General features: G+C 34.8%; 1 protein-coding gene across 1 annotated transcript; it reads right to left on the bottom strand.

Moving 5' to 3' along the window:
- Positions 1-1,192: 1,192 nt before the first annotated feature.
- Positions 1,193-4,395, bottom strand: LOC130714508 (sulfite exporter TauE/SafE family protein 5-like). The gene is made up of 4 exons (XM_057564405.1): positions 3,227-4,395; positions 2,542-2,676; positions 2,309-2,455; positions 1,193-1,655 (listed from the first exon to the last, which is right to left on the bottom strand). The coding sequence occupies exons 1-4, from the start codon at positions 4,016-4,018 to the stop codon at positions 1,347-1,349; spliced, it is 1,383 nt and encodes a 460-aa protein (XP_057420388.1). The 5' UTR covers positions 4,019-4,395; the 3' UTR covers positions 1,193-1,346.
- Positions 4,396-14,438: the final 10,043 nt, after the last annotated feature.

Raw genomic sequence — 14,438 nt, 5'->3', positions numbered from 1 at the left:
CTTCTTAGAACCCGGAACATTGATATACAAATATGCTTTTGGGTTTAAAATCCCGAAAACTAGCATTGAAACTATATTCTGGGAACATGTATTTTTGAGTACCAAGATCAAGTTTCCAGTTAAAACTTAGTAGTACAATTCCCATAGAATATGGGTTTAGCAATTCCTGGTAAACTCGAAAATCCGGTATTGTATTTTAACAATATCGAGATTAAGAATTTGATATTATTCAAGGATAACTATTTTGGTTTTTAAAACTTGAAATTCATCGATACGTATAGAGAACTTGAAAACTCAAAAAATCTAGATATGCAGCGGCCTCCAAATGGCTCAAAGAAGAATGAGAGGAAGAGATGAAGTGAGTCAAAATGACAAAGAAGAATGTTGTTTTGGAGAAGACGTGAGAGAGTGAGAGGAAGAAGATAAAAGAGAAATGCGGGGTGGAGTGGTGTGATGGGGTGAGAAGGTGAGTTTTTTATTTTTTAAGTGGAAGGGTATTTTGAGGTTTTTAAATTAAAAGTAGGGTGAGAATTGGGGTGGGGAAATTATCTCTCAACATCTTTAACTTAACATAATTAAATATGAGAAGCTTGTATTTAGAGCAACAAGGTGTTGATCTTGTAATAAACAAACTAGAACGTGTAAGGATGAGAGCACAAGTACAAATCCTAAGAAACACATTCGTTAGGAGTGACATGCAATCGTTTCTCAAAGGAGTGACGACATCCGTTAATGACCAAAATGAATTGAGTCTAGGACCAACAAGGTGATGGACTAATGGTGAAAACCTAGACTCCGTAAGGACGAAAGCACAAATTCGAGTCATAGGAGATTCTTGAAAGGAACATGTAACCATTTACTGAACGGGTGACGACATCCATAAAAAAAATAATTAACTTCAGCTTCACCCCAAAAATAATTATTAACTTCACTTCTGGAAAGAATTGTAATTATTCCTTAAAAAATTATAATTATTATTGAAAAAATCTCAATATCCATTTAATAGATTTACTTCATTAACACAAATGTCCCTACTATTTTGGGCATGTTTGATTACTATTTTGTAAAATAATTTAATTTTTTATACCCAAAAAGAAAAAAAAAAACACTCCTCATTTTGATAAGAAGGGACCTTCTTTGTCATTTGTTAAGATATTCTTTTCAAAAACAATGACAAGTTTCATTCATCTGATTTTCCTAAAATTATTAAATTTATTTGCACATGACAAGTATTTGAAAATATCATAACAGCCAAACATGCTTGGGTAAATTCTCTAAAAATTGGTCCAGTGTTTTAGCCGATCATGACTATGTACCCTGATATTTTCTAAGCACAAAATTGTTTGTCAACAGGGTTGTTTGAACCCCATGTATCTCCCTGATGTGTAGTCTCTCCAAATTTCAATGGTTCCAAAGCTGGTCATCAGAACAATGCTCAAACTCATCACTGTGCCAATCAGAAACACTATCAAGGATGGCCTTCCATAGTTTGTAACTGCTCTCTGCACCACCAGTAAACCAACAAGTGATGCAACAAAACATATCAAGGCCAAGATGAGGGCAATCTCTATGTGTTCCATGCCCAACAATAGATATTGGAAGGCTGACATGGTTGAAGAAAAGAAAACCATGAAAGAACATGTTGCTGCTGTCACCTACACATCAAAATCATGTGTTGATGGAGAAATAATCAGTGATGTGGATTGCACTAATGCCTAATGTGTATAAAAAGTTAGTATGAATGGAACATCTATGAAAACTGAAAAGTTAGTATGCATGGAACAACTTACTTTTATTTCATCTTAATAAATTCTAAAATTTAGAAGCTGATAGAAACTTCTCTCCAAAATTGATTCCGGCTTATTGTAGAAGATTTTTCTAACATGAACATAAATCCTACAACAATGAATTCTAAAGTCAAAATTAATTCTAGGAATAAGCTTTCGTGAGTAGCTACCAGAATTGATTCTAATGAATAATAAGTTGATTCAGAGTGTGTTTGCATATTTGTTGGAAAATCATAGAATCAACTGTTGATGGAAAATTGATGCTTGAGAATCATTTGAAGAATTGATTTCACATCCAAAATCAATTTTGGTAGAAGCTAGACAAAGTAGCTTATGCGTTGAATATAATCAATTGTGATATTTTACAAGTGCGTTCTAAAATATTACTCAACAAAGACGTTTTCATAAATTGATCCAAAGAAAAGTCACTTCACCTCACTTTTACTATAATCAATATTACCAAAATCAATTGTGACAAATGGTGATCCAAACACGCACCCGACATGCTATTAAGAACTTACCTGAGGAGCTATTCCAACTTGAAGAAGAAGTGGACTAATCAGCATTCCGCCTCCAATACCAAAGATACCACCCAATATCCCTGCCAGTAATGCCATCCCTGGAAAAATGAGCTTACTTGATGGTCCATTTGTGGACAAGTATGGGTCCTGCATTACACTTTTAGGGAAGTTAGCTGTTATTACATTGAATGAGGCTCTAATCAACATTCAAGCATTATTTTTCAATTACTAACCTCTTGCATAAGATTTTGGTCTTGATTGCTTTCTTTTCTAAAGAAAATCCAAGCAGTGAACACTAAAGCAAGAGGGACTTGAACTAATGAGAGAATCCAGTATCCCACACCACATTGCTTCATTGGAATGATACTCTGTACAATTTTAACACTTACATCATAGGGTTCTTTAACATCATAGGGTTCTTTATTAAATGCATGTACTACTGGACCACAAAACTAAAGGAACCAATGACTAATATAGGGAATATTTGCATAAAGTTACATCTAGCAGCTATTGGAACAATTTTTTCTACCACTTCATTAATAATTTTGTGCCACAAGTATTCCACTAGATTCTACCATAATGAAAAGGACTTCAAAAAATAAAAACAGAAAAAAGAAAGATGTCTTAATCTTGAACTTGGTCATCTCAAGGACAAGTATCTTGTAGTCCTCCACAAGTATTCCACTAGATTCTTAAGTTTGGTTGACATCCCACATCCACATCCAGATACAAATAAGAATAGAATGGAGAGAAATTTAAGCTATGATATATAGGGGCTATGATAAGAAAAGAAGAGGAGATAAGAAGAGAAGAAAATGACATAGAAGAGAAATTGGAGTGTGAATGAATCAAAATCTGTTGCAATTCAATAAATCTATAAGGTCCCAATTAAGCCATAAAGAAAGAGCAAGATCTAACCTTTCCATTTTTGTTGCCACGAAGAAGATAAAGAGAGAAGAAAGAGAACCAGATCAAGAGTAAGATTGCCAATTTCAACCTTGGTATCCTCAACTTGATAGTTCCTTCAGGACTCAGAAGCTGTTCTTCAATACTATTCGACCCTTCTTTTTCAGTCCCATTTTCTGCTAGCCCATTTTCAACTTCCTCACTTCCATTGTACCTTATCTCTTCTGATTCACTCTTCCAAAAATGGAATCCTCTGCTGCAAGTCTTTGAGGTGGACCAAGTAAGAAAAAGAGCAAACAGAACAGTAATCAACCATTCTGGGAACACAAGGTTGCATATAACTCCAATACTCACTCCTAGCAACATACATGGTTCTGATAAAAGTGCTATGTCATAGTCAATCAATGAACCTCCACCAAATTTAGAACTTGTGTTACACAGATTGCACAGAACATTTGCAAGTGACCCTCCTGTGACCATGAAAGCAGAAAAGCTTGAAGCTGTTTTGAGGTCTAGGCCAGCCACAATAGCTAGTATAGGTATAAAAAGCCCACCACCACCAATTCCACCAGCACTAGATATAGAGGAAGCTATGAAACAGAAGACTCCCGCAAGCACCATAGAGCCTGAGATATGCATTTGGTTTTCTTGGAAACCTTGTGAACAATTTCTCCATTCATGTATTTTGTCAAAAAAGTTGTCAATTCTTAGGATATTTGAAATGGGTTGTGCTTGTTTTGCATTAGAAGGGTTGAAGGTGATGAAGATGAGAATCAAGCCTGTGAGGCTGTGAAGAACACTCATTTTCTTCGAAGAGTTTTAAGCAATGTTGAGCAGTGTATGACAGGCACAGTTGTTAAGGCTTTATACCTTTATATAGGGATAAGGAGAAAGAACTGATGACACTGCCAAATGATGAGAAAAACAAATTGGACAAGTGCAAGCAAGAGAAAAATCAAATTAAAAACATGCTTTTAGGGATATCTAGCTACGATTCTGTTTCAAAGGGGAAGAACCACAATAATGACAATGACATGTTAAGGGTATTCAGGGGCTGTTTGGGATCTGTTCTATTGCTTTTTCACAGGTATAGCTTCAACCCACTCTAAGAAATAATCAACACCACCAAAATATGTTTATGTCCTTTCGAAGAAGGAAGGTGTAATTAGCCTATCAAATTTAAGGCCCAACCTTAATATGGTTAAGGTTTCTTTTAAAAAGAATAAAATCATAGGCTAACACATTGACCCACTTTAATGAGGTCCTATCATTTATTAGAATGCAAATTACTAATTAAGAAAAAAATCATGTATTACTGAAGTATATTTATATATGATCGTATCATATTATCTTTGGCTCTTTGTTAGTCTGGTAGTTGCTCTTTGTTGGTTGGGTTGTTGCCGACTCTGCTAATTTTTGTGCTCTGTAGATGAGGGTTGTATATCTCTGACATTATCCCCATCAATATATATATTACTTTCGAAAAAAAATGATTATATCATATGTATAATTGATTCTCTCCAGATTCATAATAACCCAGCACAGTCGTGATTTATTCTCACATAAAATCACATTTCTCATAAGTTACATGTCCCAGCCTTGCTAACTTGAGTTTCAAAGTGCCTTGCAGATATGTACCTCCGGTTCCAACTTGAACACTTGGGTTTGATGAGAAAGAGACCCTACAGAGAGGAAGATTCCATCACATAGAACACACATCCCTTGACAAAATCATCTTATTAAAGGTTCAATAATTTTATCCTCAAACATTAGCGTTGTTTGTGGAAAATGTTACATGGTAGTCTCATTCAACTCTATCTTGGTGACTACTAGAAGGAAATAGTAAACTCCACCGCTTCATTAGAAGAAGTATGATTATTGTAGACGAAGATCAAGTTAATCAAATTAGTGATCATGTGGAGAAGGAGTTGAACCATCCACCCTCGCCGCCATGACAACAACTTCTTAAGAACAAAGTCACGTGAGTTGCACTTGAGCTTCGCGATGATCTCGTCTAAGTATTGGAGGAGTGCCTACCAAATGAACAAGAGTGAAACCAAAGGGTTGACAACCACCTTCCACCCGATCATATCCCAATGAAACCCCTATTGTCTTGCTAGATAATGCAGCCATCCAAAGGCGTATTAAGGAGTAAGAACATCGACCCTCATCATAATGAAGGAGAACGCGTGGAGTCCCCTAAGGTTAGAAACAATATGATACAAATTGTGAAGAGAACTCACTGATAAGATGTGATGACCATACCTGCTACACACCCTCCTTCGTCTGATTCCTCACGCATGTTGCCTCATCTACCGCATGATGGATGCCACATGGATCACGATCTCGCTCTAGAAGCTTCCTGCCGCATAAGGGTGGAAATAAAGCAAGCCAAGCTAGGCTTTGCGTGACCTAAGTCTGGCCTGCATTCTCTTTTTCTGGACTAAGCCTAACCTATGACCTTTCAACAAACCGAATTTTAAGGCCTGACTTGGCCTATTATAAGGCCTAGCTTGACCTACAGGTCTACTTAGAAGCTTACTTAACACACAATTTCAAATAAAGAAAATCAATAGGCCGACACAGACCTAAATGCCACAAGCTAATAGATCAGCATGCTAATATGTCTTTTTATATATCTTCTTTTCAACATTTTGCTCTCAAATAATATTATTTATATTATTGATAAAAATAAAATTACATAAGCAAGTCAGCTTGTTAAGCCAAATAAGTTGTTTTGATAGTCTGAGCCCGACCTTTTTAATTAATCAAGCATTTTAAAAATGGTAGGTCCAACCTTTTTAATAGTATTGCGAGAGCATTTGGGGCAAGTTTTATTGTCTTTTCTATGATTAGGGGGTTTTACGGATTTAGCTTATAGCTGGTAGATTTAGCTGCTGCCAGGTATTCCATTATAAGTAATCTTCATCTTTATCCAGCACTGTTAGGACAAGGGAAATCTATCTCAATTAAGCTACTTTAATTTCTTTTTGACCGTTGATTAATTGGTATAGCCACCTAACTCATATCATATGCGACAATTTAAAACGTTAGTGGGCAAGTCATGATCAAGCAGGAAAAATCCCAGAGATTCCATGTGCCCCGCGGTGGCTGAATGGCACTTGCGGTGGTAGAGAAGGACAAATGTCAATTACTAACATCGTCCATTTCTTCAATTAATTATTATTCAAAAGCTAAAATCATTGAGTGTGGTGCCAAAAGCTACCCAACATGCGAACACTTAACTCTCTATCATTGATTGCAGAAAGCACTTCGGGTCAGCAAGATTGGACACTAGACTAGCTACTTTGAAGTTGCCGAGAGTCTCTTTAATTTCCAAGCATGCATGTTTTCCTTAAGCTGAAAGCAGGAATAAGCCCCTTGCACTCACAAGAAAAATTTCCCCTATTTTAGCCTCCGGTATGGTATTTGTTAAAGTAATAAAATATCCCAAAAGCTTTAACACATCCTTTCATGCAAGATTCGTTTGAGTTTAAAGTATGAATAATGCACAGAGATTCTGATATCATATTGATATCCTCGAAACTTAAATTGTTATGTAAAACTCACATGAATATTTTTTTATTATTATTTCTAAGACTATTGATTTGAAGGGAAAATATTCATTATGTTTTGGAAGTGTGTAGATCTAGACTTGGGAAAAATGTAGAGAGACATCGAAATAATTAGTAAATAATAAGATATAGAGCAAATAAAACACACAATTGATATTTCTTAAAAAAAAATTAAATCACATTAACATGTATTAAGATAATCGCAAGAAGATAGTGAAAATTGTGACAAAGCAACAGTGGGGTTGCGGCGACGCAGCAATGGGGAGGCAGTGGTGGTGGCGTAGCCTGACAATGGGAGTGGGGAGGCAGTGAAGTATATACGCGGCGGTGGTAGTGGTAGCGTAGCTTGACAGTGGCGCATATATGGGGTGGCATGAGTGGCGCGATCGAAGGGCGAGAGGTAAAGGAAGTGTGTGAAAGTGGTGGATTTGGTGGCCGAGAGAGGGTGAGGGTGGCGGAGGAACAAGTAGCTTCGTCGGAGGGAGCGTGTACCTGCAGGCTGATGAGGTGGGACGAGGCAGCTTATAGCATCGGAAAATGCTCACGAGGATGAGCTGCAAGCAAGAGAGAGGGGCGGAGGAGGAGCGTGATAAGCGGCAGTGGAAGAGGGGGAGGAGGACAGGTGATAAAGGATGAGTAGGACATGCAATAAGGGATGGTGAGGAGGACATGTGTCGAAGCAGGGAAAAGGGTAGCGGAGGGACCAGACAAGGAATAAAAGCATGAAAATTTGGTTTAGATCTACAACATAGAGAGGCTTATAAGGAAGCTTTGATGGAGAAATCTACGGAATTTAGATTCGGTACAAGCCGACACTAACTTTCCCACACCACGAGGTAGGTCGCACACACGCAGAGTTAGCGTTGGTTCATGCTGATGCAAAGCTAGACGGTGAAGGTATTGTCGGGGCACATATATACACTAAGTCGGTCGGTGCTTTATATGCCTACCATAGCCCACGTGAAATTATGCATTGTCGACACTAAGTTGCGATGGCCAGATCGAAGCCAACTTTAAGTGAGACTTTTTTTCTCCCTCGTTAAGTCAATTTTGCGTCAGTTTGAATTTAGTGTCAGATTTTCTTAATTGACAAACTTTTTGTGCTTCCTGTTGATGCATTGTGAGTTCGAAGAGAAAACGTAGATTTTTGTTGTCTTTGATAGGTGTTAATCTGTTCGGAATATGGTGACGGTCCCTCCTAGTAAATGCCCTTTTCATAATTCGATCTTGTGACTTCACCCTTATAAAGATCTAGTATATCTTCCACTTCACTGATATGATATCTTATTGATAGAAATGTTAGCCATTTAATTATTTATATCTTAAAAGTTGTATATTCTTTTACTTCTTTTTCCTATTTATACATTAGTCGACCTTTGGTTATTCATCTTAGTTTCTAAACTAAATCCTCACTCATTTGTATTGCTTCTCTCACTATTAAAATTTCTGTGGAATAAGATTTGTAATATACCTTCTTATTCATTCTATTCAACTATTTAAATAGACCTCTTTATCTAATAGGACAATGGGTGAGGGACTTAAACAGAAATTTCAAGATTGTAAAGTACCATCATATCTAAACGGTTGGACTAAGCTAGCTGAGAGGACAAGTGGAATAAATTCCTCAGGAGGAAACAAAGTGAAAAATAGTCGCCACCAACCTGCAGCACTTCTATGATGGAACAAATCGGATGAGCACCGAGATCCGACAATAAACGACAGAATGGTTCATACGAGAGCAAAGTGAGCATTTGATACAATAAAGAGATAAGGTTTGGAGAGAAAACAGCATGTGAATCGCACATAGACACAAAATGTTCCACCCATCCTTGCATGGAATATTGATGGGAAGGGGTGAATTTGATAAAATCATCTTTTTCATGATTGGAGCACATACTTTTTTTTATATAATTTATTAAACCCCACATGTGAATTGATGGGTTCTCATATCATGTATTTTGCTTCATAAGCTTATCTGTACCACCTCATAAAAATTATTAGTAACCAAAGCAATCAAACCAAAACTCATAGGTACCATCAATCGGAAAACCTTGTTTTGACTTAATTTACGGAAAAATCGAGTTCAAATCTGAAGAGGTGGGGGCGGAAATGTGTTTGTATGTTGTGTTAGAATTTAATGAAGATGATCATAGAAGAAGAAGATCATCTTTAACTAAAGTGTTTATATATTAAATTATCACCAACATGCATATAAATAGATATGAAAATGGAAGCATACAGAAATTCATGATGAAGTTTATGTGTAGCTAAATGCATGAGAGGCTTGCAGAAGCGTACCGGATTCCGTGCCGTGCAAGTACTCATTCCTAATTTAATTTGTGATGTCTACTCGTCTACTCCTATAGTCACTCTTGATTCTTTATTCTTGAGTTTAATGTTATCCTTTTTATTATGTCATCATGTGAGTTTCTAACCAACCCACTCAAATCACTAAAAAAAAACACATTATTATCGTTAATTTGAAAATCGCCGCAAAATCTCGATGTTACCAATATTCATGTGTGAAAAAGTTTACCGACAGCCACAAAGTCAGTAATTTGACGGTAAATAATTTTTTTGACAAGATTAGTTACAGACAAGTAACTTACGACTTTGACCGTCAATAACTTGAACACTTGAAATGACCATCGACCAATAACTTGACGAGCTTAAAAAAATTTGGACATCAGTTATCAAAGGTATATATTGATGTATGGAGTATTTCGTTAGGAATAAGAATGCAGAATGGTATATACCTAATTACTTGGATTGATGAATGATCATTAGTGCATTTATGGGTTAGTTAGAGCATATATAGGGATTTTACTCTAATAACTTGACTGATAGATTCACTTAATTATATTTAAGGAGTTAGTTTTTTTTTTTTTGATAAGCAAAGAATATTATTTAAGGAGTTAGTAAGTGAATCCATAGGCTTAGCATCTTGGGTGGCTTGGAAACAACTTATATTATGCATTGAGTAGGAAGATAGTACATGCCCAATGAAATAAAAACCCGTAGAGTGTTGTCCCCACATTTCACACTCATGTTATTTCTACTTTTGTTCACATTTAAATCATCGATATTGGAATTACAACATTTTCAACCCGTTCAATCAGTACAAAAATAGCTAAATTAATATTAATCCTCATAATCCCCGTTGATCAATTGTTCATTTCATATTAAAATACTTCATCAATATTTTGTTAATTCATCTCATTTTATTCCCATTATTTTCATCCAATTGTCATAAAATGTTTGATGGACTAACACATTTCAAGTGAGTTGTGGACCTCTCTCAACCAAGCACTTAACACATCTACATTTACACTCAAGACCTATGTTTAAAGTAAAACAACTTTGTGTCAGTTGATGTACGCATTTGATGAAACTTATTTTTAACTTTCATTTAAGAGAAATACATGATATGATAATAAATAAGTTATTAGTACGTGTGTTATATTTATGCTCATTGACTTGATTATTTCATGGCTCATCTTTAAATATTTTATTTTATTTTTTGATCACAAATCCAACTTTCCCGTTCGACAAACCCATATGCACCCTCATCGAGAGGCATTGTGCTAATTCTTATTCACGTTAGCCATATCTTCTTGCCACTCTTTTTTCTCCTTTCCAATAATTCTGCAATATTGCATTCAAATCACTTATAGTTATCGACAATCCAAAAGGAATCATTTTTTTTTATCTAGGTACAATCGAATGATGCTTTTTTCAATTTGTATGAATGGGAGGGAAAGTTTACATTTTCTTATTTTTTGGGTAGGAGGATTCATATTCTAAGGTCAAGATGCCCTCATTTTCTTTGTCCTTTCTAGGATTTAAACGCACATGATGGTTTCATCATGCGTAGTATCTTTTTAAAACTAATTGCTACTCAAATTTTGTGACTGTTGTCAGTTATTTGGATGCTTCAACATTTAATTAGTTTTTTTTTTGTAAGCTTCAACATTTAATTAGTAACATGGAAGGTATATGAATTGAACATGTCCAATTAACCCTGTTATTCTGTCTTGAATTTCTTTTGAGCATATTTTGGTGGAAGAGTATTTCTGCTAGGTTGGTTTATGTTCATGGTTGAGTGGCTTGTATAAGTTTGAGTACAATTAGAGGTCATTCAAGAATTCATTCCAGCTCTTTAACATCAATATAATTCATGGTTGTTGATATCTTACATTTTAGATTTTTAGTGCTTGTTCAATTCTTATCTCTTTTCCTGTGATTTTTTCCGTATATATGGACCTTAAGCGAAAATAGATCATGCGAATTTGAAGTCAAAATTTATTAACACAATAAAAAGAAAACTAATATAAAACAAGAAGCATTTGGGTTGTTTTTTCAATCTGCTAAGACTTTGGTTTTATATGAAATTGCGCGCGGGTTTTGTTTCAGGGTGAGTATTTTGAGTTAATTGAGTGCTTTTGTTATGGTATGTGAATTTTAGGTTGCGAATTTTACATGAAATAGATCATGCGAATTTGAAGGAGCCTTCTAAGGCCCTGTTTTTTATGTTGAGAGATAAAGAGGCTGACCTAAAAAAGTCACTAGAGAGGTAGGATAAAAAAGGTTTTTCAAGTTGTTGAATCTTATGTATTAGAGGCACCGGTTGCTTTGGTTCGGTTTGTTTGGTATTTTCGTTGTTAGTTTTGGTGATACTTTCCTTTTGTCAGGATTGGGTGGAAGCATTTTAGAGTTGTCTCTTTTGATTTATTTTGTAGTACTTTAAGTCGTGCGTGATTTAATATAAATATTACTATATAAGAGGGTGAGTCTCATATCTTTTATCTTCTTTATGTAAAGTTGTGCTTTAAAAAAAATATAGATATTTAAATTGTAATATTTTTTTATCTTATTTTGTTTTCAATTTTTTAGCTAATATTTTTTTTGGTTACAATTTTTTAGCTAATATTGAAAGTTACAATTTTGTGTTTTTGTTTTTGAAATACAAAAATTGAATTAATAGAAGTATAAGGCGTTCTCAAACTCATATACAAACACATGGGCAAAAGGAAACAAAAAAAATACTCCAAATATATAATTCAAAATAACACTAGGAACAACTAACGAGGTTCAACACAATTAGTATATAACTGAACTTCTTAAGCATTTAGTTCAGAGTACGGTGTCTGAGTGGAGTATATGGAGTAGGGTATATATGATTGGAAAGACTTACCTTTTTAATGTAATCTCAAAGTCTCGAGTGATTAATTCATCAGTGTCAAGCATATTTTAGTGCAACCAAAAGAATAGAACCAGTTCCAAATTAAAAGCCAACCCCAACTAGAGAACGCGCTAACTCGCTAACTGATGCACTCAGCCACATGAAGGAAAAATTCCCACACCCCAAAGGTATACATGGTCGCCTTCCTTAGAGCATCTCTAATGTTAGTTCTTAGTTCTTAGCACTATTCATGTGAGCCCATACTGCCACATGTGCTTAAGCAACTATTTACAGATTTTGCTCCAACCATGAGTTCTTAGTTCTTAGCACTATTCATCTGGTATCACAATACCATTATATTAATATTTTCTATTTTCATATAATTTTGATTTAAGTTCAAATGCTAATTTAATACTTAGGTAGTGTTTGACCCAGCTTTTTTAGAGCTTAAAAGTTACTTATAAGTTGAAGTTAAAAATAAGATCTTTAAAAATAAAATTAAAGTTGTTTGGTGGTTTTCATATTTTAACATCTAAAATGTAACTTTTAAGTTAAAAGTCGTTTGATCAGTAATGAATGTCTGTTTACATATACTCATTTAAACATTTTATCAAATAGTTGGTATGCAAGCTTATACAAAAGGTTGATATGATTCATGATTCATCTATGCACAACCTCTGAAACATTTTTCATTCATAAAGCACGCACTCAGTAACATGATAATTTTGACCAAACCATCAAAATGAACCTTTGCGAAAAAGAAAAAAAAAGTGTACCCTAGAATAACAAAAAGAAAGCTAAGTAATGTACTTGAATATCCTGTCTGTTCCTCTCAGTATATGGGACATCACGAGCAAAGCTTGAAAGTGAAAAACCAGTACTTGATAGCCTTATCAACATATGTTTCTGCAACAATTATTCAACGATTTTGCAAATGGGAAGAGGAAGATGAAACAAATTGGCGGTGGTGAAGAGCTGCAGAGAGAAGAGACAATGACAGAGACAGAAACGAGCGGCTACCGGCATGAGAACTGGAGGAGAGTTGCAGTGGATCCAAGAAACAGGGACGGAAACGAGATGATGTAAGTCGTGGGAGGGTAACAACTCATAAGTTACTTTTAAGTAAAAAAGTTCATTTTGTTAACTTATTTCAAAAAAGATCTTTTCTTTATTTTACACTATAAAAAATAAGCTGCTTAAAATTTTAGAGCTTTTTTATAATTATGTTTGGCCCAACTTTGATTTAAAAGTTAAAAAATAGTTGGTTCAAACACTGCCTAAGTAATTTAATTTTTTTTATTAAGAACTAAAAAAGTAAAATTTCTTATATAAGAACCTAGTTTTATTTTTAAGAATTAAGAACTTTATGTCATCCCCCTCCAGTAGTTAAGAACTCAGTTCTTAGTTCTTAACTCAAAAATAAGAACTAAAAACCTTGCATTAGAGATACTCTTAGATCCTCTTCACGTTGACATTTAAATTTAAATCAAAATTATATGAAAATAAAAAATATTAATATAATAGTATTGTGAGACAGAATGAATAGTGTTAAGAATTAAGAACTCATGATTGGAGCAAAATCTGTAAAGAGTTGCTTAAACACATGTGGCAGTATGAGTCCACATGAATAGTACTAAGAACTAAGATAGTATTGGAGATACTTTTAGTGAATTTTTTCTGCTTCGGAGTCATTCCTCTACAATACTCATAGATTCCAATTGCAACAACACATGATCTTGTTAGCTTCCTACTAATTTACTTCTAAAAGTTTCATTAGCTTTTTTTTTTTGGGGTCAAAATTCCAGCAGCTTTCTAATACCAATAAACCGCAAAGCAGATCAGCATAGCAGTTCACAGTCACACAGCATCAGAACAGAACGTCCAGCCTGCTAAGTTATGCACTGCTAGCTTCTCACAGCATACCCAACCCACAATAATAATAGTACTAATTATTTCAAAAACGAGTGATGATATATACACACCTCACTTTCTCTTTCATCTCATTTCTACCTATTTTTCTTCCTATCTCTCTCTGCATTTCCTGTCACATCACATATCATATCACTTATTTCTCTATCATTCCTTCACTACCTCCCAAGGTGGAGGTGGAAATGATTGGTGAATAAAACATTATTGTTTCAAAAACTGAGCGGTGATCGTAGTAATAGTAATTTAAGTTTGTTTTTCATTTTTTCACCACCATTCTAACGTACTTGAGTGAACAAGTCACTTGGTAGTTTGGTTAATTACACAGAGTTTACCTTAGCTAGCAGCAGTTTACAAAAACGAAAATATATATGGCCCATCAAGTCAATCAAAAATACATTTCAGGTGCATAACAGTTTCAGTTGATAAAAACATAATATTATTATTACAATGTCACATATTGAGACATATGTTTATGTAATGTCAAATAAATAAGAAAGTGCATAAACGCAACCAAACTAAAATAAACCAATTACAACAA

Source organism: Lotus japonicus, chromosome 4, assembly GCF_012489685.1.
Source record: "Lotus japonicus ecotype B-129 chromosome 4, LjGifu_v1.2".
NCBI lineage: Eukaryota > Viridiplantae > Streptophyta > Magnoliopsida > Fabales > Fabaceae > Lotus > Lotus japonicus.
The sequence above is the reverse complement of the archived record's forward strand: the minus strand, read 5'-3'. Positions and strand labels throughout refer to the sequence as shown.